At 47.8% G+C, this 17,476-nt stretch overlaps 1 protein-coding gene across 1 annotated transcript; it reads left to right on the top strand.

Annotated features, from left to right (window-relative positions):
- Positions 1-5,358: 5,358 nt before the first annotated feature.
- Positions 5,359-6,366, top strand: LOC142007653 (olfactory receptor 52N4-like). Its single transcript, XM_074984342.1, has one exon. It carries the CDS (start codon positions 5,395-5,397, stop codon positions 6,364-6,366), a length of 972 nt encoding a protein of 323 aa, XP_074840443.1. The 5' UTR covers positions 5,359-5,394.
- Positions 6,367-17,476: the final 11,110 nt, after the last annotated feature.

The raw sequence follows: 17,476 nt of genomic DNA on the forward strand, positions 1-17,476 counted from the left end.
CCCATGTTCAACAACCTGGAGAGTTAGGAAGTTTTTCCTAATATCCAACCTATACATCCTTAGAGCTCTTGCTCGACATGTGATATACCTTGCCTGTAACAAAGCTTTTGGTACAGTCCCTAACAACATTCTTGCCTATAAGCTAAGGAAGTATGGATTGGATACATGGACTGCAAGGTGGATAGAAAACTGGCTAGATGGTTGAGCCAAATGGGTAGAGATCAATGGCTCAGTGTGTGGTGGATGGTCAGTCTCAAGTGCAGTGCCCCAAGGATCAGCTCTAAAGCCTGTATTGTTCAATATCTTTTTAATGACCTGGATGCAGGGATGGAATGCACTCTCAGGAAATCTGCGGAAGATGCTAAGTTGGGGGAGAGGCAGGTGTGATGGAGGGTAGGGATAGGGTCCAAAGTATCTGAGATAAATTGGAGGACTGGGCCAGAAGAAATCTGATGAGGCTGAACAAAATGGCGTGCAGAGTCCTGCACTTAGTATGGAAGTCTCCCAAGCATTCTTACGGGCTGGGTACCAACTGGCTAAGGAGCAGTGCAGCAGAAAAGGACCGGGAGCTTACAATGAATGAGAGGATGGATATGAGTCAACTGTGTGCCCTTTTAGCCAAGAAGGCTAACAGTATATTGGGGTGCATTAGGAGAAGCACTTTCAGCAGATCTAGGGAAGTTACTATTCACCTCTATATGACACTGGTGAGGCTGTATCTGGTGTATTGCATACAGTTCTGGGACCTCCAGTATAGAAAGGAGGTGGATGCATTGGAGCAGGCCCAGAGGAAGGCAACCAAAATGATTATGGGACTGAAACACATAACCTATGAGAAGAGACTGAGGGAGTTGTGCTTATTTAGTTTGCAGAAGAGAAGAGCAAGGGGCAATTTGATAGCAGACTTCAGCTTACTGAAGGGGGGATGTAAAGAGAAGGGAGAGAAGCTGTTCCCAGTAGTGACAGATGGCAGAACAAGCAGCAATTGTCTGAAGTTACAGAGGAAGAGTTGTAGGTTGGATATTAAGAAAATCTTTCACCAGGAGGGTGGTGAAGCACTGGAATGCATTACTGAGAGGGGTGGTGGAATCTCCATCCCAAGAGGTTTTTAAGCCCCAGCTTGACAAAGTCCTGCCTGTGAACAATCTGCAAGACCCACTTTGTCCTGAAAAATCTGAGCCCCTGGAATTGGTCAACCATTACTTCATGTCTGTGGGAGGTTCTCAAGCTGTAGTTCTCCATAGTCTATTTTCTGCTCTTTTTATTGCTCAGGGACCTCAAGGAATTGTCTGGGAGTTTTGCCAACCTAAGTGCCTACAGGGACTGTATGGGGTAACAATAAGTATCATGGTCCAGCTTGCTGAATGTCAGACGGGAGATTCATGCACTGATTGTTAGAGCTCTGCCTTCCGGGCTCACTAAGCAGATTTCCTCTCTCTGCTGAGTGGGATTCCATTGTTTTCCCAGTCTCTGTGTTAAAGTTAGTCCTGAGGGCGCAGGAAGAGTTCCAGGGTTCAACTCCAGGACAATCTAGGTAAGAATTCACCAGTATGATATCTTGAACTGCTTAGTATTTTGAACAATGCAAAGGGATTTACCGAGTAAACTTGTGATTACAGATGTTTTGGAAACAGTTTGAACAATGAGTGACAGAGAGATAGCTGTATTAATCTGTATTCTATCAAAACAAAAAAGCAGCTAGGTAGCACTTTCAAGACTAACAAAATAATTTATTAGGTAGGTGATGAGCTTTTGTGGGACAGACCCACTTCTTCATCTCATAGCTATACCAGAGCAGACTCAATATATAAAGAACAGAGGTCCAAAATTTGTTATCAAGTTTGACAAAGAGAAATTGCTATCAAGGCTGGCAAATCAGAAGAGCAGAGGGGTGGCAGGAGGAGGGTGTGGGGTGGGGGAGTCAAGAGTGAGATAAAACAAAGTATGTAAGAGAGCCATTTTCTTGCATTTGGAGAGAAAGATGAAGTCTGTCTGGATCTGGGCAAGTTTTTTTCATGTAGTTTATGGATCTCCATTCCAAATGGCTGACTGTAGTGCTTTACATGTTGAACAGTGACAGAGAGGTAGCCGTGTTTGTCTGTATTCTATCAAAACAAAAATGCAGTCAAGTAGCACTTTAAGGACTAAGACAACAATTTTTTTAGATGATGAGTTTTCATGGGACAAACCTACTCCTTCAGATCAGTTTGAACGAAGATTTGTATTTAAGATCTGTTCCTTGTCTCTTACTCTGTCCTGTCTGTCCGAGTAGTTTCATGTTGGGAGCGGAGGAGGTTTTACTCTGGGTTTTTTCACTTTTTCCAGTTCAACACTTCACTGCCCTTGTAATAAGTGCAGCCAAAGCCCCTGCAGTGGCTATCTATAGTACTGGAGTGTTCAGAACAAGAATGGGTCACACACTGGCCAGATTCTTCTCTCACAAACTGCCTTCAGTGTATCACTCCATATGGACACTGCTCTCCCTAAGAGCAAAATCAGGTCCTACAGGTTTTCCAAATCCTCGTCGTTCCTACCCTGTCTCAGAACACCACATATATTGAGGCTTTGCTTCAGATTCTTTCAGCGCCTTAACAGAATAGCATTCCTTGAGGTAGGCTGGAAAGCAGTGATGTTTGTGAAGCTCAAAGCCAAACGTTTAAGAGCAATTGTGAAATCCTGGTTCCATTGAGACCAATGGGAAAACTCCCAACATGGCTGGAAGTTCACCCTAAATCCACACGGAGGAATATAATTTACGCTGACCATGAGCCTCCAGTGACTTCACCCCGAGTTCTCCTGTGGCCCCTAAGCATGGATGAGCTTGTTTGGACCAGAGGGGTGAGATCCTGAAATCTCATATTCAAGGGGGGTGGAAGTTCAGAAAAATGAGAATTACACTTTTTAGGGAGGGAAAGGGACCTGCTGCTTTTCTGCCTGTCATATCTGGTTCTGGAGAGGAGGACAGGCTCCAAATGGAAGTGAAAATTAATGCATGTTTCTGGCTTAGAGGAAAGCAGGTAATCCAGGTGCATCTAGGGGCAGAGGGAGGGGAAGGATGGCAGGACATCTAGTGTCCAGGCTTCAGTGACGTGAAGTCTGGACACTGGGTGAAATGGAGACTGGACAGCTGGTCTAATGCACAGACCACAGAGGTTTAACAAGACCTTCTGTGGCAGGTGCTGTGTCAGAGTGTAATATAATATGTAACATCCAGTAACAGATTGTCTTTGACAACATCCCCCATCCGGACCATCCTTCCTCTTGTGAGAAATTCCACCATTGCACTGGGCCACATCAGTAATTGGCAAAATGGAAAAGCAGCCTCAGGAAGGCACACTGGGTTTCTAATGGGCTGCAACACATTGGCTTTGTAGCCTTTTCAGGAAGGGTTAATGACTGTCCCCACTGGAAAGCGGTAATCTGTAAGGGATGGTGCAATTTGAGAGGTCCCACTGCAGTGCAGATGAGGAGAGGTGAAGAAGTAAAGAGCAGTAAAAGCTGCCACCTCCCCTTCCACAGTGCCCAACACCTGCCCATTCTGAGAAAAGACCTGAAGATCCAGAATTGGGCTGATCAGCCACCAACAGACTCACAGATAGGCTGTGACATGAAGACGTCCTACTCGTATGGAGTGACCTGCTCCAAGAAGACCAAGAAAAGAAATTACTGTGGGTCATTTTAATCTCTTCTTCCTTTCTCCCTCCTACTGAACGTGTCCCCCTCTTCTTCCCTGCTCAGTCTGAGCTGTGGCTGGGGTTCTCTTCACCCAAGACAGGTGGCTGAGGCTGATCTCCCCATTTTCCCTGCAACAGTCAGACACTGAGTTTAACCTCACCGGATGAATTTTGGTGAGCTCTTGCTGTGGGTTCTGGCACCTGGCTTATGTCCCCGGGTGACGGTTACCACTGTGTGTCAGGGATGGACGTTGCAGAGGGCTAAATGGAGAAGTGGCCAACACTGCAGGTCTCAGGGCAGGGAGTGGGTTATGCAGTGGCAGACAGGCAGGACTGAGGGCCACGGGCAGGGAATGGGGTGTGCAGTGGCAGAAGGGGAGAGCTCGTGGTTATAGGTACAGACAGAAGCAAGTACATGGACTAGTTATAAATTTGGGGACATTTTCTTTCTGAGTATTGGTCTATGGCCAGTGCTAAGAGATTTCCTAGCCTGGAATGATGCAGGGCAAACCCAGTAAGAATTCATATGGGTTAAAGTTTGGACCAGGGCAGGACAGTGCCGCTCTAGGATGCAAAACTAAGGATCTGGTGGTGATTTTGATTACAGCCACTTCAACGTTGGTTCATGCAGTGGCTGATCGAAGATCCTGCATGTCACTGCCTGTGTGAGCGCTGGTGGAGGTGGAGCACTGGGAGTGTGTCTGCAGATTGTCACAACAGTCCATGGAGAGAAGAATCCTTGTCTGGTGAGTCAGAGCGCTCAATGGAACCTCAGTTTCAGATGTTTCACCAGGGAATTGGAGCAAACTTTGCTCCTCAGCTGCTTCCATCTCCCATCCTATCTTACCCCTGCACATCCCACACTCTCCATCTCAGGATTCCCTGATTCCAACAGCATGGTCACCAGTGTTTTCTCCATGCTTCACCATCATCTCTGGTTCCCACAACTTGTGAGCCACCCTAAACGCCCAACTGTGTCTCCACTGAAGGGAGTGAGGCACCTTCTTTCCATCACACCTGCTTCCCTGGTTGGTGGGAAGGGGCAAGGGTGTCATCAGGGACTGAGTCTCACTGGTGAGAAACCTCAAGGGTGGCAAATGCCAAGGCAGACACCTGTCTGGCTTCATTTGTTACATCCTTGCATGTAGGATTGCTACAGATGAATAACTGGCATGTTAAGAAGTACACACATTATAGAATGACATTGAGCAACTTTGGGACATGTGAGAACCTAGGTGAAGGCAGCTGGCTTAGTCAGGAACATTTGGTAGCTGCCGAAAAGCTGGGCTACCAGTGCACAGTTGTTATACCCAGGATGTTCTGTTACCAGGCAGCTCTGTTAGTTATTGATAAAGTGGGTTATGCATTTGTCCTCGGTGACTCAAACCTTGAAAAGTGTTTGAGGAGTTCAAGTTTTGTCCTCCTTTGGGCAGACAAGTTGCAGTTACTGATATGGAAGGTCACCTGCCTTAGTGCTGCCCGTTTATCTGGCTTGGTCAGCTCCCTCTGAAGACTCCTCTGAACTTGACTGTGACCTAAATAATCTGGTGCCACCCGTTAAAACTCACACCTTGACACTACCTGTCTTTCCTGGATAGGTAATAATTATAAAATGTTTACAGTACTGAATGTGATATAATTGCAACTTCTCTTGCTGTGCTTCTCTTCCTTCACAGGCACCTTGAGCATTTCTGAGCCCAAGCAACACGTCAATCTCCTCATGGCCATTTTCAATCTCACCCCCGCAGGCCCTTCCACATTCATTCTAATGGGTATCCCTGGCCTGGAAGCTGCTCACATCTGGATTTCCATCCCTTTCACTACATTCTACATTATTGTCCTGTTGGGAAACTTTACACTTCTCTTTGTTGTAGGCAAAGAGGAAACCCTACAAAAGCCGATGTACCTGCTGATCTGCATGCTGGCAGTCACGGACATTGTCAAGCCCACCTCTGTCGTGCCGAAGGCTCTGTGTATATTCTGGTTCAATTTGAAAAGTATTACAGTGGATGGTTGCCTCACCCAGGTGTTCATCCTTCACATGTTTTCTGTGATGCAGTCAGCCATCCTGATGACAATGGCCTTTGATCGCTACGTTGCCATATGTAACCCTCTGAGATACAGCACCATCCTCACCAATGCCCGGATAGCTAAGCTTGGGTTAGTGGCATTGATAAGGGCCATTCTCTTCATTCTGCCCATGCCCTTGCTCTTGAGCAGACTGCCCTTCTGTGAGAACTATGTTATCCCCCACTCATACTGTGAACATATGTCTGTGGCAAAGATTTCATGTGGGGACATCACAATCAACAGGATGTATGGCTTGGTTGTAGCATTTGTAGTCATCGGGTTTGACCTGACACTCATAGCCCTCTCCTATGGTCTGATCATCACAGCTGTGCTCAGAATCTCCTCCAAGAAAGACCTCCAGAAAGCCCTCAACACTTGCACATCCCATATCTGTGTGATGCTCATATCTTACGCTTCCAGCCTTTTCTCCTTCCTGACACATCGGTTTGGACAGGGCATTGCTCCTTCTGTTCACATCTTCTTAGCCAACCTCTATGTCCTTGTTCCCCCGATGCTCAACCCTATCATTTACGGGGTCAAAACCAAAGAGCTTCGTCATAAAGTGGGCAAATACACTCACAGAATGTGCTCATCTCAGGTCACTGACTTTAACCCTGTATGAGAAGAAGAAGAAAGGATACTTTCTCATTAAGTGAGGCGGAGCTTGTTCTAGTTTGTCTGAGCCAAAACTGTGGAAGGTCACAGTCTGAAAAGTTCCTCACACCTGACATCATTCCATCCCCAAAGCACAGCTCTTTCCATTGCTGAAATCCCTTCTCTATCACCTGACCTCTTTCCTTGTCACCCATTAGCCCCCAAATGAATACCCTGTGACACAGTCTTTTCATGACTTCCAGACCACCGGAAGATACTGCAGCTTTCTGACACATGGTGGCGTCTCATTGTTCTTCAACCATTTGATGAACAGACGCCACACCTTCAGCTGTACAAAATAACAAAGGAATAAACTTAAATAACAAAGGAATAAACTTATTTATATAGTATGTGCAGTGACCTTTTGACCAGGTAATACGCCTTTCTACTGGGCTCAGCCCTTCATTAGGTAAATTGGCTATTCCATTTTTGCCATTCTTTGGTGGAGACCTTGGACAATTGAAGATGGAGGTGAGCGTTTTGCCTATAGTTCACCAGACTGATGCTCAGAATAAAAACATTGAGCTGTTTTAGGTTGAAATTCCTTAACGCAGAGATGAAGCTGAGGACAAAGACTTTAGTGAACTTGGCTCATTTGCCCTTTCATTTCAGTGGCTACATTTTTAACAATGCTGCAGATGTAAGATTGAGGGTTTTGTTTTTGTTCTGTTTTGGTTTTTTTTTTTTTTTTACGTGCAGTTGATAAAAACAACACTGAGCTACAAAATGCCAGAAAAAAATGTTTAGAAAATGTTCTTTGTGCTAGGGCATACATGAAACAACACAAAATCTGGTGCAAACATTTCATCACTGCTGATATGTAGGACCAGAGGATGGGGCATTGGGAAACAAGGCTCTACAGTGTGAAGGCCACGAAGGAGGATGGGGTAACAGCAGTATGGCATTGTAACTGGGAATTAATGCTTCATGGAAACTAGCCCCAATAAAATCTGCAGCGCTGGAACTTTGGACTTCTGGTTTTTTCCTTTCTGTTTCTCTGACAAGAACAAAAGGAGAAGGAGAAAGGAGAGCCCTTAACAGGTGGTTCCTAGTATTTGTATAGGGTGACTCTCAGTAATCTGCTTATACTTGTATAATGTTACTTAAAAATGATTTCTTTTGACCATTTTTATTATATTTATATATTGATTTATTTATTAATGGGGCTTTATCTAATGATTGAAGTATCTGGGGAAGATCTCAGCTTGGTTATCATGGGCTTATCGCATATCCTTCCCCACTCAGGAGTGGACAAACTTTTTAATATTCGTACCTTTTACAGATCCCTGTGAAGAGCAGGAAAGTTTAACATGAAGTTTATACTACAGTGGGGGTATGAACTGGAGGAGCTGGAAATTGGCTGGTGTCTACTCTTTGAACTTGATATCTTAAGTAAACCCTCAGGAAACACAATTAAATGGTGTGTTGCGCCATCTTCTGTAGTGTTAGGAGGTAACAGGTCCTGGAGAAGCTGAATCAAGTTGGGTAGTTACCAAGGTGCAGTAATTTGTGTGCCTCCCAGACTGCACACTGGACACGAAAGAGTAACCCAGGTACCTGTGCTGACAGCATGGGACAGGTCTCTCTTGCCAAGAAAAGAGCCAGATCAGCAGCTGTTTGACTCCTTTCCCACTGTGCCCTGAGGTCTCTTCCAACCCTCATGTTCTGCAATTCCCCTAAAAGTCCAAGGGTAACAAGCAAGATTTACAGAATGTCCTGAAATCATAGTACTGTAAAGTTGGAAAAGATCTCAGGAGGACATCAAGTCCAACACCCTGCGAAAAGCAGGACCAAACCCAGGGCAAAAAATTAGGGAAACTTCACAACTATTCCCATGTAGAACAGATGAACTATTAGAACAGTTGGGACCTTCCAGATAAATATCCAGTTTAGCTCTCCCAAGGGTAAGCTGACAAATACATTTGAGGCCAAAATCCTGAGAGATGGAGGACATTCCCATACCCTTTGGATTGGATCAGTACAGGACCATGCAAATGAAATCCAGTAAATGGAAGGGAATTTGAAAGGCTAATGAAGTGAATGTTACAGCCACATGGGTGGTGTGCAGTGATAAAGGGCCATGGTGGTAAAATGAAAATTATTTTTGGTCCAGATGACTGTGGCAGCATTCCCAGACATAGTGTGGATGGCTGTACTTTACACACACAACACAAAGCCATCATCAGTTGCCAGGCTGAACAATCTGAAACACTCAGATTGCCTTCAGAATCTTGTCACTCCTAAGGGAGGTTCTCAGGTTGAAGTTCTCCAGGGCCTGGTTTCTGCTCTTCCTGATGCTCATGGGGCTGAGAAAATTGTCTGAGAAACTTGACCAGCTGGAGACTCTGAAGGTACTTTACAGGATGATTATAAAAGTTGCTGTGCAGAGGGGTGAGTGTCAGACTGTGAGATTCACATGCTGATTCCCAGGGTTCTGCCTTCTGGTCACTGTGAGGAGAATTCCTCTCTCTGCTGCATGGGGTTTCCTGTTTCTGCGTTAATGTTGGTGTTAAGGGCTCGGGAAGTCTCCCAGGACTCAATTCAAGATCCGTTTGGTCAGGCTTTCACCAGCACAGCAAAATGCAGTGTTTACTATTTCAAGAAATACTAAGGGATTTTCCTAGTAAAAGTGGACCTATACCTGTTTTGGAAATCGCCCATTGTTTTTAAGATCAATTCCTTGCCTCTTACATTGGTGTTAGTAGTTTCATTTCCCTGGAGGGCAGAAGGAGAGTCTGTGTGATTTTTCATCTAGTTTGCTTAAGTATTCCAGATTAGCACCTACATTTCCCCGTTAGGAAGTGACTGGGGAACCAGTGTCATCAGAGGGTTCACTAGGAGAATGGGTCAGACACTTGCCAGATTCTGGTCTCACATTCTGCCTTCAGTGTGCTCACTCTAGATTTATACAGGTTTCCCTGAGAGCAAAATGAGGATCCTGGGGTTTTGAAATCCTAGTATTTTATTCCCTGTCTCAGAACATCACAGAAACTCAGGGTTCCATTCAGACTCTTTCAGCATCCAAACAGAACAGTGATCTCTGTACCAGGACCTAAAGCCATGATTTTCACATCCAAGGGGAAAAAAAAAGGAAAACATTGAAGATTCAGGGTGACCTTGTCCCTTAGAGAACAGTTGGAAATCTCCCAATGTGGCTAAGAGTTCTTCCTAATTCCACATGTAGGAACTTAAATAAAAAGTCTGGTTTACAGCAACCAGGAGCCTCTGGTGACTTCATCTTGAGTCACCCTGTGACCTCTAGGGAAGGGTGAGCTTGTTTGGTGCAAAGAACTGACAGGAGGGTTGCTGAAATCTTAAATTCACAGGCTTATAGGTTCAAACAATTAAGAAAACGCTTGTTTTCAAGAGCGGGGTGGGGAGGAGGCTGCTTCCTCTGAGTTTCTGCATTTCTGGTTCTGGAGAGGATGAAGCTCACCAAAAGGCAATAATAACAAATGCATGTTTATGGCTGAGAGTAAACCAGGAAGCTTTGGAAATTTCATTAGACTGGAAAGGGAGTGGGGAAAAATCTCACAGTTCATTTCCAGGATGTACTACTCATGCTGTCCCTTTTTAGCCTCCATTCCACCACACTGCCCATCTTTCCTCTCCTGCGCAGGATGAGGCCCTGCAGATGGGGTTTCATTCACCCCCGTCACAATGATCTCCCCCTTTTCCCTGGTGCAGGAAGACCCTGAGCTGTAACCTGTCAGAGGTATTCTTTCTGTGCATGGCTGCTGTGGGGTCAGGCGTCTGGTTTTGTCCTGGGTGAGGGGTATCGGTGCATGGCCGGGCTGGCGGTGGGGCACACTTACCTCTGTGAAAATTTTGCCCTGTCTGAATTTGTAGTTTCAGGCAGCTTCTTCTCCTCCTACCATCTCCTCTGGCTCCTACAGGGCTCCACAAACTCTGCGCCCCTCATCAGCACTGGTCCATGACCTCTATTCTGTATTCAGGAACTGTTCTCAGGAAGCCTATTCCAAGTATAAGAGATGGGGGTGGCCCTCGTATTGTCCATGTCATGGAGGAATCGCTCAGATTGTCCACTGTGAGTTACATGCCCTTTGATGAGCCAATTAATTTGACTAATCTCATCAAAATATGTTGGTTAAATACTTTGTGGGCTTTAGCTCAGAGCAAACATTTGAAATATAGGTATACAGACACTACTCATCGTTTCAAATCCAACATGTATACTCTGATACAAATAAAATAATCAGATTCAGCAAATTGTTGCCTTTGCATGATCTTAAATACAGCATTTTGTTTAAGATGTGTTGTAAACATATAACAGTAGTTGCAACTATGAGCTACACAGCTATGGTTTCGTCTTACTCCCAACCTAAGGAAAATACTCACCAGCAGCCACACACCATACCACAGAAACCCTAACTCAGGGACCTGTCTGTGCGATCAAACCCACTGCCAGCTCAGTCCACATATACAAGTGACACCATCACAGGACCTAACCATGCCAGCCACACCATCACGGGCATCATATACGTGCACATCCACTAATGGGATATATGACATCATGTACCACCAATGCCCCTGAGCCACGTACATTGGACAAACCAGACGGTCTCTGTGTCAAAGGATGAATGGACATAAACCTAACTTCAGGAACTGGAATACACATAAATCTAGACTGTAACCTCCCTGGACATTCAGTAACAGATTTAAAAGTTGCCATTCTTCGATAGAAAGGACTTTATGGCACGATTACAGAGGGAGACATCTGAACTGGAATTCATTTGCAAATGTAACATGTTTAAATTCGGCCATAATGTGGATCTCAATTATCTTATTTATTACAAGGGCAATTTCCTCACCTATGGCACCTGTAGGAATGGCACACCTCCTACTTCATCTGCTGGTCTAATACTGACAGAGAACCCCTTTTTTTCTCACCTTCCTCCCGCACCCCTCACTATAGAAGCTCTGGATTCAAATTGTCTACTCCCAGTCTGAGGAAGGGTCTTACCCACAGAAGCTCATAACCCAGTAAATAAATGTGTTAGTCTTTAAGGTTCCACAGGACTGGTTCCTTTTAAGCAAAGCTACAGACTAATAGTACCATCCCTCCCAGCACAATGAGTAGCTGCTACAACTAGCAAGTTCCTAGGACACTGCCACGAGTAGTGCGGATGTAAGGGTGGCCTGGTATACGGTGTATCCTTTTGCCCTGCAGCTTTGGCTTGTGGTGCCTTCTCCAGGGCCTGGGGCTCAAAACAGGATTTGTGCTTTCACTTTGAGGATCCATGTTACCAGAGCCCACTGGTATCCTGCAGCCCCCAGCCACACCTGGCTCATCAGTAGCATTTTCACAAGAAGTACCAAGTGGTAATAGCAATATGATGATACAAGTGTGTGTGTGTGTGTGAGAGAGAGAGCGAGCCAGAGAGCGATGGGAAACTGTGTGATAGAGATTGTGTTGGGGAGCATCGTACTTCTCGTCTGTTAGTGTGTATGTGTGTATGTGAGTGTGCCAAGCTGTGGTGAGGGACTGTGAGAGACAGGGACCTTGTGCTAGGAAAAGTCAATCTGTGTGAGAGAGATTGTGTGTGCACGCGAGAGTCAGAGAGTGAGGGAGGAGGGGTTGTATGTGCATAACTGTGTATTGGGGGATTGTGTGACAGTGTGTAAAACTGTATGGCCAGGGCTATGCTTACTAAAAACTTCGAAATGGCCATGGTAATGGCCAAATCAAAGATTACTAATGAGGCGCTGACATGAATATTCAGTGCCTCATTAGCATGCTGCTGGATACAGCACTTCGAGAGTGCCACGGTTCCCTCGCCTGAGGCTCGTCTACACGGGGGTCCTTTCCGAAAGGCCCCTGCCAACATCAAAATCCCCTTATTCCTATCAGCTAATATTCCCCCTCTGATAGGAATAAGGGGATTTTGATTTTGGCAGGGGCCTTTCGAACAAGACCCCTGTGTAGACGAGCCCTGGGCTCGTGAACTGAAGCACTTTCAAAGTTGTGCGGCCGGCGGCATGCTAATGAGGTACTGAATATTCATTTCAGTGCTTCATTAATATTCTTCAAGCCATTACCATGGCCATTGCGAAGTGTTTAGTAAGCGTAGATGTAGCCTGTGTGTGCTTGTGGGTCTATGACAATCTTCTTCGGGGACTTTGTGAGGAAGAGTGCAAGTGGGAAGGAGAGATTGGGAGGGTGAAAAAAATCCAATTTCAGCCTGGACATCAGATGCATTTGCTAGTAGCCAGAGGTGAGGCCCTTAGTGGAGAGGTAGCTAGCTCCCTCCAGCTTGCCTAGAAGGTCATTAGGTTTAGGCTTTGGATAGCCATATGACACAGTGATGGCATTGAGAAGCACACAAAAACAAATCACCCTATCATTTTTAGGGAGTAGTGCCTCAAAAGAGGCCCAAGAACCTCAGGATAGTTGTATCAACCATAGAGACAGCTCATCCTGGACATCTTTTTCTTTGTTGTACATTTGAGAGGCCCACCAGAGCTTTATAGAAAATTGGTTATTAATATAGTAGTAGTAGTAGTAGCATCCTTCAGTCTACGTAGACTATGGATCGCACCCTTCGTAGTTCCGTTTCGCATCCTCGTTTGCAGCGTTGGCTGTGACTGTGAAGACCCACACAAGAGTGACAGTCCTTGCTGCATCTGTTGCATATATAATGGGTGTCTGGCAGGTCCTTGCTGTGCTTTTTGTGGGCTCGCTTCTCCTTTGCTAGCTGTCTGATCCTCAACTCACCCTTCTGAAGGCCTTTGTGTAGTTCCTGCCTCCATCTGCTGCGATCGTCTGCCAGCTCCTCCCAGCTGTCTGGCTTGATGTCTACTTCTCTGAGGTCTCTCTTGCAAACATCTTTGTAGCGCAGCTGGGGGCGTCCGGGAGGCCTTTTGCCAGACGCTAGCTCACCATACAAGATGTCTTTTGGGATCGTTCCATCATATTTATTAATATAAATATAAATAAAATGCAGACATGCTTTCAACAAAATGTGGCTCATGGCCTATCCTTTGGAATGGTATAATCTTCTGGATCTGTAAACCCCACTTTTGTGCATGTGTCATTTTTGTAGCTGAGGATAGAAATATGGTCTACATATTTGTGTTTCAAATGCTTGTCTCAGTGAAGATCTCAATTGGAGGCATGGGCTGTGTCTACACGTGCCCCAAACTTCGAAATGGCCATGCAAATGGCCATTTCGAAGTTTACTAATGAAGCGCTGAAATGCATATTCAGTGCTTCATTAGCATGCGGGCGGCAGCCGCGCTTCGAAATTGACGCTCCTTGCCGCCGCGCGGCGCGTCCAGACGGTGCTCCTTTTCGAAAGGATGCTGCCTACTTCGAAGTCCCCTTATTCCCATGAGCTCATGGGAATAAGGGGACTTCGAAGTAGGCGGGGCCCTTTCAAAAAGGAGCCCCGTCTGGATGCGCCGCGCGGCGGCAAGGAGCGTCAATTTCGAAGCGCGGCTGCCGCCCGCGTGCTAATGAAGCGCTGAATATGCATTTCAGCGCTTCATTAGTAAACTTCGAAATGGCCATTTGCATGGCCATTTCGAAGTTTGGGGCACGTGTAGACGTAGCCATGGTGTCCCTATTGTGGGAGTATAACTTGTAAAAGGGCTAGGAGTACTTAGCTGACATAAAGTGTCAGTGGGGGTCAATCTGATTCTGAAGCACTTTGATGTCTCAAAGAAAATACTCACTAGAAGCCACACACCATATCACAGAAACACTAATCCAAGTGCCTTTTCTTGCAACAAACCCCATGCCAACCCTGTCCGCATAGCTATAATAGAGACATCATCACTGTGCCCAACCACATCAGCCCCACCACCAGGGGCTCATGCACCCACACTTCCACTAATGTTACACATGCTGTCATGTGTCAGCAATGCTCCCCTGCCATGTGCATTGGAGAAACTGGGCAGTCCATGTGCCAAAGGATGAATGGACGTAAGTTAGACATCAGGAATTAGAATACACATAACTTCTAATTAACCCTTCCCATTAATGATAGGTGACTTCACTCCCTTTTTTCCCTTCTTCTTCTTCCTTCCCCCACACCTGCTCCCTGATATACATATTCTGCATTTTCATTTTTGCTCCCATATCGGATGAAGTGGGTATTACTCATGAAAACTCAGTACCAAATCAGTAAAATACTTAATCTTTAAGATAGCAACGAAGGGTCCTGTGGCACCTTATAGACTAACAGAAAAGTTTTGAGCATGAGCTTTCATGAGCACAGACTCACTTCATCAGATGCAGTCTTTAAGTCTTTAAGATGTTACATGACTGCTAGGTCTTTTTTTGAGACTACAAACTAACATGGCTACCTCTCTGAGGCCGTGTCTACATTGGAAGCATCTGTCGACAGAAGTTACTATCACTAGTCAAATCTTGAGAGAACCTCTGCCAACAGGTTACATCTACACACAACTTGCTCTGTTGACAAAGAACTGGCAGACTGCACTGCCTTCTGGTGCCAGAAACCGGAATGGCAGAAGTCCTCTCTGTCGACAGAATGTCTACCCTGCACATCTGTCTACAGTACTCAATTGAGGCAAATGCAGAGTTCTGTCGAGGCTCTGTTGACAGAATGCTTTAAATATGCAGACACTCCCTGAGTTATGTTGACAGAGGGCCCCTTCCCTCGACAAAACTCTCTCGTGTAGATAGCCTGAGACCATTTGCTGTCATTCTTCAGACTAGTGAGCAGGCAATGGCTGATTGCCTAAAAAGGACGAAGGCAGGTGATCTCATTCATGTGCCAATCTCCCTCTTGGAGTACACATTTACACAAAGGGTGCATCTACACTAGCCAGCTACTTCGAAGTAGCTGGCACAACATCAAAATAGCACCCGTCACGGCTACACGTGCTGTGTGCTATTTCGACATTGAAATCGAGGTTAGGCGGTGAGACATCGAAATCGCTATTCCCATCCGAAGATGGGAACAGCACCCTACTTCGACGTTCAATGTCGAAGTAGGGTGTGTGTAGACAATCCGCATCCTGATACTTCAAAATAGTGGGGTCCTCCATGGCGGCCATCAGCTGAGGGGTTGAGACACTCTGTCCAGGCCCTGTGGGGCTCTACGGTCCCCGTGCGCAGCAGCCTTTAAAGCACCACAGACCTGGATTTCCTGTGGCAGGAAGCTGAGAATGTGCAGGCAGCAGCACCACACGTTAGCCCTGCACACTTTCCAGAGACCCCGATCTGCACTGCCACCAGACATGGGATCGAGCCAGCCCCCCGAGCACCCCCAGGGCTCCCCTCCTGAGGGGACCCAGGCACCCCAGCAGCCAAGCAGGGAACCAAAAAGAGGTGGGGCCCCTCCTGGTCGGAGGCCGAGCTCCAAGACTTGCTGGGGCTCTGGGGTGAAGAGGAGGTGCTCCACGTGATGGGGAGCAAGCGATGAAAAGCAAAAGTGTTCGCATGACTGGCCGAGGGCCTGGCCGCCTGGTGTCACCCTGCCCGCACTCTGGATCACTTCCAGAGTAAGGTGAAGGAGTTGTGGCAGTGGTACGCCCAGGCCTGGGACTCGGCCAGACAGTCTGGGGCCACCCCGCAACTTACGCCTATTACAGGGAGCTCAGGGCTGTCCTGGGCACCCAGGACACCTCCTCCCCTCCAGCCACCCTTGACACCATTGCCGACGAGCCCCAGCAGGCCTTGGAGCCGGAGGCCAGTCCCGCACCCTGGGGCCCACCGGAGAAGCCCACCTCGGGACAGTGGAGGAGGGGTCCAGCAGTAAGGAGGAGGGGGCTCCTCATAGACCTCCCCTCCCAGAGCACCAGCCAGGCGTCCACCCCCTTGGGCTTCCCCCACCTGCGGAAATGGACAGTCAGGTACATACCCCACAGGGCGCACACCCATGGGCCATTGGGCGGGGGCACCAGATATGACTGGGAGCCTCACACACCCCCAGCGGACCCCAACCCGCAACCACCCAGCCACAGCACAGTCCCAGGACAGCGGCATGGCCATCAGCACCAGTCAGCACCTGCATCCATAGACAGCACTGTTCCCTAACCCCGGGGGCGGGGAGACAATGCTATGGGGACACACAACAGGGACATCACACCCACCTACAGGGACGGAGACCCAGCACCCAACAGGGTGTGGGGAATGGGCCACAGGCCAGGGCATGGTACTAACAGCCTTCCCCTCCCTCTCTCCCACTCTGCAGCTGCACCATCTGATGCCCCCGGCAGGCAGTCACCCTCCATCATCCCCAACAGCCCGACGGAGGTCAGCCACCGCCAGCACTCGGAGACACCCCCAAGACCAGCAGGATGGTCCCGTCACCGCCAGACCCTGGGGATGGCCCTGTGGACCCCCAGCTGTTGGCATCTCTCCAGAGGCAGATGGAGGTGGCGGAGGAGAGACTCCACTTTGACCGGGAGGAGTCCACCCGGCAGTGGGAGGCATGGGAGGATTTCATGGGGGTCTTCCGGGACATAGCTGGGTTGATCCGGGAGGCAATCACCCAGTTTCTGCCCCCCCGCTGCCCCCTGGTCTGCCCTCCCCGCCACTCCACCCGATGCCCCCCCGCAGCACCGCCTGCCGCCCCACCTGCCTCGCCGCCTGCTGCCCCACCTGCCACCCCACCTACCATGCCACCTGCAAGCTCCCCAGGACCAGAGCCCACTGGGGCTGAAGACCAGCCAGTGGAGGCATCCTGGCCATACTTACTGGTCCTCCCAGACCCCAACTGGCCATGCTGGGCACAGTGGACATAGGGGGGTGTCACAACCCATACCCGCTGGAGGTCGCGCCCCTCTACCCCCACCACAGACTGATGGGCCAATGGCCGAGCCAGCCACTGGGCCCCCCATTTGCCTAGTTGCCCCCCATTTGCCTAGTTGTCTCCCACGTATATAGTTGTCCCCCATGTATATAGTTGTCCCCCTTTGTATATTGGTTGCAGTTTCTGTTGTGCGCAAAACAAAGTTCGCGGTTTTCAGAAAAAAAGCTCTATTTTCCAAATAACTGGAGGCATGTGTTTGTTGTGGGTGTGGCGTGAGGGTGTTGGGGCCGGTGTGCGGGCAGTGTGGGCTGTGTGTGTGTGGGTCCTCCAGGG

This window comes from Carettochelys insculpta, chromosome 1 (assembly GCF_033958435.1).
Source record: "Carettochelys insculpta isolate YL-2023 chromosome 1, ASM3395843v1, whole genome shotgun sequence".
Taxonomy (NCBI): Eukaryota; Metazoa; Chordata; order Testudines; family Carettochelyidae; genus Carettochelys; species Carettochelys insculpta.